Here is an 11,572-nt window from a genome sequence, read left to right as displayed (position 1 = left end):
TCTCTCTCTGCTCTGTAGCTATAAACCCTTCTGTTCTCTCTCTGCTCTGTAGCTATAAACCCTTCTGTTCTCTCTCTGCTCTGTAGCTATAAACCCTTCTGCTCTCTCTCTGCTTTGTAGCTATTAACCCTTCTGTTCTCTCTCTGCTCTGTAGCTATAAACCCTTCTGTTCTCTCTCTGCTCTGTAGCTATAAACCCTTCTGTTCTCTCTCTGCTCTGTAGCTATAAACCCTTCTGTTCTCTCTCTGCTTTGTAGCTATTAACCCTTCTGTTCTCTCTCTGCTCTGTAGCTATAAACCCTTCTGTTCTCTCTCTGCTCTGTAGCTATAAACCCTTCTGTTCTCTCTCTGCTCTGTAGCTATAAACCCTTCTGCTCTCTCTCTGCTCTGTAGCTATAAACCCTTCTGTTCTCTCTCTGCTCTGTAGCTATAAACCCTTCTGTTCTCTCTCTGCTCTGTAGCTATAAACCCTTCTGCTCTCTCTCTGCTCTGTAGCTATAAACCCTTCTGTTCTCTCTCTGCTCTGTAGCTATAAACCCTTCTGCTCTCTCTCTGCTCTGTAGCTATAAACCCTTCTGTACTCTCTCTGCTCTGTAGCTATAAACCCTTCTGTTCTCTCTCTTCTCTGTAGCTATAAACCCTTCTGTTCTCTCTCTGCTCTGTAGCTATAAACCCTTCTGTTCTCTCTCTGCTCTGTAGCTATAAACCCTTCTGTTCTCTCTCTGCTCTGTAGCTATAAACCCTTCTGCTCTCTCTCTGCAGCTATAAACCCTTCTGTTCTCTCTCTGCTCTGTAGCTATAAACCCTTCTGCTCTCTCTCTGCAGCTATAAACCCTTCTGTTCTCTCTCTGCTCTGTAGCTGAGCCCTTCTGCTGTGGTGTGTGCTGGCGTCAGAGCGCTCAGTACCTCCCTCGCTCGCTCAATCACTCACTGCTCCTACTGCAGTGGCAGCCTCCCCCCTCCGCTCTGTCCTCTCTCTCACACACACAATGCGGCTCAGCAGCACACACAGCCTGGGCTCTTACTCTCCTCATTCATCACCGGTATGGTCGCTCTGTTCTGCTCTTTACCACAGTCGCTGATATAGACTCACCGAGCTACCGCCCAGCCGCTTTCTCACCTTCTCTCTCTCTCCTTCTCACCCTTTCTCCCCCTCTCCGCACTCTCTCTCTCTCTCTCTCTCTCTCTCTCTCTCTCTCTCAGAAGGACTAATGGAGTGGACCACCATGTAGACAGTCTGCAGCCAGAGACAGAAGAGAAGCTAGAAGCTGCAGAATGGGAACATAACCTCTGGAGCGGCTCCTTGATTGCTGCCATGAAAATAAGCGCACTGAGAACAGAAGGGATGTTATTATCTTGTGGACGGTCCTCTGCTCCTCTCGCTGGTCTAACTTGCTTCTCTTAGTGTTCTCCTGGATGGTTGTGTGGTTATACGGTATTTTCTCCACGTCGCTCACTTAGGGAACTGTCTGCATCTCAAACCAAGGATTTAGATGTTTCGCCCTCTGTCCTGCTGCAGCATCACGGCTCTTTCTCTCTGACCTAGAGATCTATCGTCTGGGTTTCTCCGGTATCACCGGGCACATTCCAGTGTCATTCATCCCTCTCTCTCCCTCTCTCTCTCTCGCTTTCTCTTTCCCTTTCTTCATTTTAAGAATCTCTCTTTTTCTCTCAACCTACACGACTCATTGAGTTTTGTTTCTGCGTCAAGATACTGAGCAGCTAGTCAAGTCACCATGGGGGACCTGACGAACAGTGATTATTACGCTAAGAACCAAGGAAACGATGTCAGCAGTAACCACGAGGGGGGCTTTGGGGTCTCGGTCATGGAGCTGCGCGACCTCATGGAGCTGAGAGGCAGCGAGGCGGTGGTTAAGATCCAGGAGGAGTACGGGGACATGGACGGGCTCTGTCAACGGCTCAGAACATCACCCACAGAAGGTGAGTCACACGACTTCACACCGGCCTCCGGGCTCTCTCACTCTATGTGTGTGTGTTTTAATGGCTGTGTGTGTTTTTAATGGCTGTGTGTGTGGGTGGGGGGGGTGTCAAACCCAGCAAGTGTTAAAGAGGTGTTTTATAACACTGGAGAATATGATATTCCCATATGATGCAGTGCATGACATGTATGAGTTAGAATTAGGTCACTCACACAATGTCTACGATTAAAACGCTAGGTCTACGATTAAAACGCTATGTCTACGATTAAAACGCTATGTCTACGATTAAAACGCTATGTCTACGAATAAAACGCTAGGTCTACGATTAAAACGCTATGTCTACGAATAAAACGCTATGTCTACGATTAAAACGCTATGTCTACGATTAAAACGCTAGGTCTACGATTAAAATGCTAGGTCTACGATTAAAACGCTATGTCTACGAATAAAACGCTATGTCTACGATTAAAACGCTATGTCTGCGATTAAAATGCTATGTCTACGATTAAAATGCTATGTCTACGATTAAAACGCTAGGTCTACGAATAAAACGCTATGTCTACGATTAAAACGCTATGTCTATGATTAAAACGCTATGTCTATGATTAAAACGCTGTCTACGATTAAAACGCTATGTCTACGATTAAAACGCTATGTCTACGATTAAAACGCTATGTCTACGATTAAAACGCTATGTCTACAATTAAAACGCTATGTCTACGATTAAAACGCTATGTCTACGATTAAAACGCTATGTCCACGATTAAAATGCTATGTCTACGATTAAAACGCTAGGTCTACGAATAAAACGCTATAGCTACGATTAAAACGCTATGTCTGCGATTAAAACGCTATGTCTGCGATTAAAACACTATGTCTATGATTAAAACGCTATGTCTATGATAAAAACGCTATGTCTATGAGTACAAAAGCCCTCAGCCACTAAGTCATTTCAACAAGGACTGAAAAACTGGTTGTGTGCTGAAGTAGTGTAGTCCTAAAACACTGGACAGCATAAGCAATGTTATATCGAGTATATCATTTCTGTAACTAGAAGCACAGATCCCAGAAGAGCGTTTGAAAAGCCTAAAGATACTGTTATATAAACATGTCTTAAAACACAGTACAGCATATCCATCCACTACTGGCACACCCACATGATGTGTACGACACCATGAGCACTTAAAACACACATTTGAATGACAGTTATGAAATGCCTCCGTGCTGTGCTGTGGTTAGCTCCTTGCCTGACGACCTCCGTGCTGTGGTTAGACCCTTGCCTGACGACCTCCGTGCTGTGGTTAGCCCCTTGCCTGACGGCCTCCCTGCTGTGGTTAACCACTTGCCTGATGACCTCTGCGCTGTGGTTAACCCCTTGCCTGACGACCTCCGTGCTGTGGTTAGCCCCTTGCCTGACAACCTCCATGCTGTGGTTAACCCCTTGCCTGACGACCTCCGTGCTGTGGTTAGCCCCTTGCCTGACGACCTCCATGCTGTGGTTAGCCCCTTGCCTGATGACCTCTGCGCTGTGGTTAGCCCCTTGCCTGATGACCTCTGCGCTGTGGTTAACCCCTTGCCTGACGACCTCCGTGCTGTGGTTAACCCCTTGCCTGACGACCTCCATGCTGTGCTGTGGTTAGCCCCTTGCCTGACGGCCTCCGTGCTGTGGTTAGCCCCTTGCCTGATGACCTCTGCGCTGTGGTTAACCCCTTGCCTGACGACCTCCGTGCTGTGGTTAACCCCTTGCCTGACGACCTCCGTGCTGTGCTGTGGTTAACCCCTTGCCTGACGACCTCCGTGCTGTGGTTAACTCCTTGCCTGACGACTTATGTGCTGTGCTGTGGTTAGCCCCTTGCCTGACGGCCTCCGTGCTGTGGTTAAACCCTTGCCTGACGGCCTCCGTGCTGTGGTTAGCCCCTTGCCTGACGGCCTCCGTGCTGTGGTTAGCCCCTTGCCTGACGAATCAAACTGAATTGTCCCTCTGCTGCATGTTCGCTACGTTCTGCAGTCTGATACTCGTCAAAGTCGTTTGTGGTGACGTCAAAAAGAGGGTTGTTGTACAAAACAAAGTCATCAGTGATTTGGATGATCTCTAACCAATCAGAGTATCAAAGCCAATGCCGGATTTTCAAAAACACTGCTATACCCAAGTGTGTTCTGGCTCTTGGCCAAACACCACGGTTTCTGGGACCAATCAGACGGTCTAGAAATCATAAGGGACGGATCAGATCCAGACTCATCGAGGAGAGAAGAAACTAATGTCTGTCGGTGTAGCATAACGTTTGGCCGTAGCAAGGAGTCTGGGTGGCCAGGCAACTTTGCCCCCTGTTAGTGAGCAAGGAGTCTGGGTGGCCAGGCAACTTTGCCCCCTGTTAGTGAGCAAGGAGTCTGGGTGGCCAGGCAACTTTGCCCCCTGTTAGTGAGCAAGGAGTCTGGGTGGCCAGGCAACTTTGCCCCCTGTTAGTGAGCAAGGAGTCTGGGTGGCCAGGCAACTTTGCCCCCTGTTAGTGTGCAGGGACATTGCTTTCGTTAGACATTTCCAGAGCCAGCCACTTCCTCTCTCTCTCCGTCTCTCTAAATTAAATTCAAAGGACTTTATTGGCACGGGAAACATATGTTAAAAAAATATATTTTACCTTTATTTAACGAGGCAAGTCGGTTAATTAAGAACAAATTCTTATTTTGAATGACGGCCTAGGAACATGGGTTAACTGCCTATTCAGGGGCAGAACGACAGATTTGTACCTTGTCACCTCAGGGATTTGAACTGGCAACCTTTCTGTTACTACACTCTAACCACTAGGCTACGCTGCCGCCCCCCACACATTGCCAAAGCAAGTGAAATAGTTTATTTCACTTTTTATTATTATCTATCAGAAATGAACAGTGAACATTACACTCACAAACGTTTCAAAGGAATAGAGACATTTCAAATATCATGTTATGGCAATAAACAGTGTTGTAATCATGTGACGCAGGTGGTATAGCATGGTGTTTGTAATGCTAGGGTTGTGTGTTCAATTCCCACGGGGAACCAGTATGGAAAAGTACAGAAAATGTGTCTGCACACTACTGTCAGGCACTCTGGATAAAAGCCTCTGCTAAATGACTGAAATGTAAGTAAGAACAGAAATATGGGTTGTATTTACGTAGGCAGTAGAGGAGGGGACTAAGCACACACTCCTGAGGAGCCCCTTGTTGAGGGTCAGCATTGTGGAGTTGTTGTTGCCTACCCTTACCACCTGGGGCTGGCCAATCAGGAAATCCAGTTGCAGAGGGAGGTGTTTTTAGTCCCAGGGTCCTTAACTTAGTGATGAGCTTGGAGAGGACTATAGTGTTGAACGCTGAGCTGTAGTCAATGAACAGCATTCTCACGTAGTTACTTCCCCTCTTGTCCAGGTGGGAGTTGGGAGTGAGATTGCATCATCTGTGGATATATTGAGTTGTTTTGCCAATTAGAGTGGGCCTGGGATGATGGTGTTGATTAGTGCCATGACCAGCCTTTTAAAGCACTTCATCATTACATATTTGAGTGCTTCAGGGCGATAATAATTTAGTCAGGTTATCTTTGGTACTCTTGGGAACAGGAACAATGTCTTGAATAACGTTGGGATTACAGACTGGGGCAAGGAGAGATTGAAAATGTCTGTGAAGACACCTGCTAACTGTTAACCTGTTTAAACGTTTTGCTCATATCGGCCACGGAGAGTCGAGATCACACAGTCATCTGGAAAAACAGGGGCTTTCACGTAAGGCACAGTGTAATATTCCTTGAAGCACAAAAGGTATTTAGCTGGTTCTGGAGCATCTCGTGGTTCCCCCTTGTAATCCGTGATCCGTCTGCAAGCCCTGCCACATACGACTAGTGTAGTAGCCGATGTAATAGAATTACACCTTCCTCCTATATTGTCCTTTTGAGGGGTTTGATGTCTTGTTTGGGGTCGTAGTGGGATTGCTTGTACGCGTCGATGTCTGTAGACTTTAGCTCAGCACATCTGTTGCCTGTAATCTATGGTTTTTGGTTTGGATACGTTCTTATAGTCGCTGTGGGGACGACATCGTCTATGCACTTATTGACGAAGCGCGTGACGGTTATGGGGAACTTCTCACTGTTATGGGATGAATCCCGGAACATACTAGCAAAACGTGTAGCCTTGCGTCTGCTTCGTCTGACCACTTCCATATTGAACGCATCACTGGTACTTCCTGTTGGAGCTTTTGTTTGTAATTAGGAAGCAGAATAATGTAGTCATGGTCAGATTTGCCTAAGGGAGAACGAAGCAGTGCCTTGTGGGTAGAATAAAAGTGGTGTAGAGTTTTAGCTCCCCTAGTGGCGCAGGAGACAGGAAGTGAGGTAGGACGGTTTTATGTCTCACAGGGTGAAAGTCTCAACCCACCAGAAACGCTGCCTCTGGGTGAGCGGTTTCGTTTTTGTTTATGGCTCCATACAGTTCGTTGAGTGCCAGAGTGGTGTTGGCTTGTGGGAGGAATGTAGACATCCGTGATAATTACAGATGAGAACCCTCTTGGTAGATAACAGGGTCTACAGTTTACCATGAGGTATTCTATGCCAGGTAGAGGTCTACAGTTACCATGAGGTATTCTATATCAGGTAGAGGTCTACAGTTTACCATGAGGTATTCTATATCAGGTAGAGGTCTACAGTTTACCATGAGGTATTCTATATCAGGTAGAGGTCTACAGTTTACCATGAGGTATTCTATGCCAGGTAGAGGTCTACAGTTTACCATGAGGTATTCTATATCAGGTAGAGGTCTACAGTTTACCATGAGGTATTCTATGCCAGGTAGAGGTCTACAGTTTACCATGAGGTATTCTATGCCAGGTAGAGGTCTACAGTTTACCATGAGGTATTCTATATCAGGTAGAGGTCTACAGTTTACCATGAGGTATTCTATGCCAGGTAGAGGTCTACAGTTTACCATGAGGTATTCTATGCCAGGTAGAGGTCTACAGTTTACCATGAGGTATTCTATATCAGGTAGAGGTCTACAGTTTACCATGAGGTATTCTATATCAGGTAGAGGTCTACAGTTTACCATGAGGTATTCTATGCCAGGTAGAGGTCTACAGTTTACCATGAGGTATTCTATGCCAGGTAGAGGTCTACAGTTTACCATGAGGTATTCTATATCAGGTAGAGGTCTACAGTTTACCATGAGGTATTCTATGCCAGGTAGAGGTCTACAGTTTACCATGAGGTATTCTATGCCAGGTAGAGGTCTACAGTTTACCATGAGGTATTCTATATCAGGTAGAGATCTACAGTTTACCATGAGGTATTCTATATCAGGTAGAGGTCTACAGTTTACCATGAGGTATTCTATATCAGGTAGAGGTCTACAGTTTACCATGAGGTATTCTATGCCAGGTAGAGGTCTACAGTTTACCATGAGGTATTCTATATCAGGTAGAGGTCTACAGTTTACCATGAGGTATTCTATGCCAGGTAGAGGTCTACAGTTTACCATGAGGTATTCTATGCCAGGTAGAGGTCTACAGTTTACCAGGAGGTATTCTATATCAGGTAGAGGTCTACAGTTTACCATGAGGTATTCTATGCCAGGTAGAGGTCTACAGTTTACCATGAGGTATTCTATATCAGGTAGAGGTCTACAGTTTACCATGAGGTATTCTATATCAGGTAGAGGTCTACAATTCACCATGAGGTATTCTATATCAGGTAGATTAAAGAGTCTACAGTTTACCATGAGGTATTCTATGCCAGGTAGAGGTCTACAGTTTACCATGAGGTATTCTATGCCAGGTAGAGGTCTACAGTTTACCATGAGGTATTCTATGCCAGGTAGAGGTCTACAGTTTACCATGAGGTATTCTATGCCAGGTAGAGGTCTACAGTTTACCATGAGGTATTCTATATCAGGTAGAGGTCTACAGTTTACCATGAGGTATTCTATATCAGGTAGAGGTCTACAGTTTACCATGAGGTATTCTATGCCAGGTAGAGGTCTACAGTTTACCATGAGGTATTCTATGGCAGGTAGAGGTCTACAGTTTACCATGAGGTATTCTATGCCAGGTAGAGGTCTACAGTTTACCAGGAGGTATTCTATATCAGGTAGAGGTCTACAGTTTACCATGAGGTATTCTATGCCAGGTAGAGGTCTACAGTTTACCAGGAGGTATTCTATATCAGGTAGAGGTCTACAGTTTACCATGAGGTATTCTATATCAGGCAGATTAAAGAGTCTACAGTTTACCATGAGGTATTCTATATCAGGTAGAGGTCTACAGTTTACCATGAGGTATTCTATGCCAGGTAGAGGTCTACAGTTTACCATGAGGTATTCTATATCAGGCAGATTAAAGAGTCTACAGTTTACCATGAGGTATTCTATATCAGGTAGAGGTCTACAGTTTACCATGAGGTATTCTATATCAGGTAGAGGTCTACAGTTTACCATGAGGTATTCTATGCCAGGTAGAGGTCTACAGTTTACCAGGAGGTATTCTATATCAGGTAGAGGTCTACAGTTTACCATGAGGTATTCTATATCAGGCAGATTAAAGAGTCTACAGTTTACCATGAGGTATTCTATATCAGGTAGAGGTCTACAGTTTACCATGAGGTATTCTATATCAGGTAGAGGTCTACAGTTTACCATGAGGTATTCTACATCAGGTAGAGATCTACAGTTTACCATGAGGTATTCTATATCAGGTAGAGGTCTACAGTTTACCATGAGGTATTCTATATCAGGTAGAGGTCTACAGTTTACCATGAGGTATTCTATATCAGGTAGAGGTCTACAGTTTACCATGAGGTATTCTATGCCAGGTAGAGGTCTACAGTTTACCATGAGGTATTCTATGCCAGGTAGAGGTCTACAGTTTACCATGAGGTATTCTATATCAGGTAGAGATCTACAGTTTACCATGAGGTATTCTATATCAGGTAGAGGTCTACAGTTTACCATGAGGTATTCTATATCAGGTAGAGGTCTACAGTTTACCATGAGGTATTCTATGCCAGGTAGAGGTCTACAGTTTACCATGAGGTATTCTATATCAGGTAGAGGTCTACAGTTTACCATGAGGTATTCTATGCCAGGTAGAGGTCTACAGTTTACCATGAGGTATTCTATGCCAGGTAGAGGTCTACAGTTTACCAGGAGGTATTCTATATCAGGTAGAGGTCTACAGTTTACCATGAGGTATTCTATGCCAGGTAGAGGTCTACAGTTTACCATGAGGTATTCTATATCAGGTAGAGGTCTACAGTTTACCATGAGGTATTCTATATCAGGTAGAGGTCTACAGTTTACCATGAGGTATTCTATATCAGGTAGAGGTCTACAGTTTACCATGAGGTATTCTATGCCAGGTAGAGGTCTACAGTTTACCATGAGGTATTCTATGCCAGGTAGAGGTCTACAGTTTACCATGAGGTATTCTATATCAGGTAGAGATCTACAGTTTACCATGAGGTATTCTATATCAGGTAGAGGTCTACAGTTTACCATGAGGTATTCTATATCAGGTAGAGGTCTACAGTTTACCATGAGGTATTCTATGCCAGGTAGAGGTCTACAGTTTACCATGAGGTATTCTATATCAGGTAGAGGTCTACATTTTACCATGAGGTATTCTATGCCAGGTAGAGGTCTACAGTTTACCATGAGGTATTCTATGCCAGGTAGAGGTCTACAGTTTACCAGGAGGTATTCTATATCAGGTAGAGGTCTACAGTTTACCATGAGGTATTCTATGCCAGGTAGAGGTCTACAGTTTACCATGAGGTATTCTATATCAGGTAGAGGTCTACATTTTACCATGAGGTATTCTATGCCAGGTAGAGGTCTACAGTTTACCATGAGGTATTCTATGCCAGGTAGAGGTCTACAGTTTACCAGGAGGTATTCTATATCAGGTAGAGGTCTACAGTTTACCATGAGGTATTCTATGCCAGGTAGAGGTCTACAGTTTACCATGAGGTATTCTATATCAGGTAGAGGTCTACAGTTTACCATGAGGTATTCTATATCAGGTAGAGGTCTACAGTTTACCATGAGGTATTCTATGCCAGGTAGAGGTCTACAATTCACCATGAGGTATTCTATATCAGGTAGATTAAAGAGTCTACAGTTTACCATGAGGTATTCTATGCCAGGTAGAGGTCTACAGTTTACCATGAGGTATTCTATGCCAGGTAGAGGTCTACAGTTTACCATGAGGTATTCTATGCCAGGTAGAGGTCTACAGTTTACCATGAGGTATTCTATGCCAGGTAGAGGTCTACAGTTTACCATGAGGTATTCTATATCAGGTAGAGGTCTACAGTTTACCATGAGGTATTCTATATCAGGTAGAGGTCTACAGTTTACCATGAGGTATTCTATGCCAGGTAGAGGTCTACAGTTTACCATGAGGTATTCTATGGCAGGTAGAGGTCTACAGTTTACCATGAGGTATTCTATGCCAGGTAGAGGTCTACAGTTTACCAGGAGGTATTCTATATCAGGTAGAGGTCTACAGTTTACCATGAGGTATTCTATGCCAGGTAGAGGTCTACAGTTTACCAGGAGGTATTCTATATCAGGTAGAGGTCTACAGTTTACCATGAGGTATTCTATATCAGGCAGATTAAAGAGTCTACAGTTTACCATGAGGTATTCTATATCAGGTAGAGGTCTACAGTTTACCATGAGGTATTCTATGCCAGGTAGAGGTCTACAGTTTACCATGAGGTATTCTATATCAGGCAGATTAAAGAGTCTACAGTTTACCATGAGGTATTCTATATCAGGTAGAGGTCTACAGTTTACCATGAGGTATTCTATATCAGGTAGAGGTCTACAGTTTACCATGAGGTATTCTATGCCAGGTAGAGGTCTACAGTTTACCAGGAGGTATTCTATATCAGGTAGAGGTCTACAGTTTACCATGAGGTATTCTATATCAGGCAGATTAAAGAGTCTACAGTTTACCATGAGGTATTCTATATCAGGTAGAGGTCTACAGTTTACCATGAGGTATTCTATATCAGGTAGAGGTCTACAGTTTACCATGAGGTATTCTACATCAGGTAGAGATCTACAGTTTACCATGAGGTATTCTATATCAGGTAGAGGTCTACAGTTTACCATGAGGTATTCTATATCAGGTAGAGGTCTACAGTTTACCATGAGGTATTCTATGCCAGGTAGAGGTCTACAGTTTACCATGAGGTATTCTATATCAGGTAGAGGTCTACAGTTTACCATGAGGTATTCTATGCCAGGTAGAGGTCTACAGTTTACCATGAGGTATTCTAGGCCAGGTAGAGGTCTACAGTTTACCAGGAGGTATTCTATATCAGGTAGAGGTCTACAGTTTACCATGAGGTATTCTATGCCAGGTAGAGGTCTACAGTTTACCATGAGGTATTCTATATCAGGTAGAGGTCTACAGTTTACCATGAGGTATTCTATATCAGGTAGAGGTCTACAATTCACCATGAGGTATTCTATATCAGGTAGATTAAAGAGTCTACAGTTTACCATGAGGTATTCTATATCAGGTAGAGGTCTACAGTTTACCATGAGGTATTCTATATCAGGTAGAGGTCTACAGTTTACCATGAGGTATTCTATGCCAGGTAGAGGTCTACAG

The 11,572-nt window shown here is 44.1% G+C and overlaps 1 protein-coding gene across 11 annotated transcripts in view; it reads left to right on the top strand.

Moving 5' to 3' along the window:
* Nucleotides 1-910: 910 nt before the first annotated feature.
* Nucleotides 911-11,572, top strand: part of LOC110504360 (plasma membrane calcium-transporting ATPase 2) — a 209,781-nt gene continuing 199,119 nt past the window's right edge. For 2 of the 11 annotated variants that reach the window (XM_036950967.1, XM_036950965.1), the window contains exon 1: nt 911-1,940. In XM_036950967.1, coding sequence (XP_036806862.1) covers nt 1,736-1,940 — 205 coding nt within the window. In that variant the 5' untranslated portion in view covers nt 911-1,735. The remainder of the gene's footprint in view (nt 1,941-11,572) is intronic. The other 9 variants (XM_036950966.1, XM_036950964.1, XM_036950970.1 and 6 more) reach the window with 6 other exon arrangements.

The sequence above is a fragment of the Oncorhynchus mykiss genome, chromosome 17 (assembly GCF_013265735.2).
Source record: "Oncorhynchus mykiss isolate Arlee chromosome 17, USDA_OmykA_1.1, whole genome shotgun sequence".
Lineage (NCBI taxonomy): Eukaryota > Metazoa > Chordata > Actinopteri > Salmoniformes > Salmonidae > Oncorhynchus > Oncorhynchus mykiss.
This window is presented reverse-complemented; position numbering and strand designations above follow the sequence as displayed.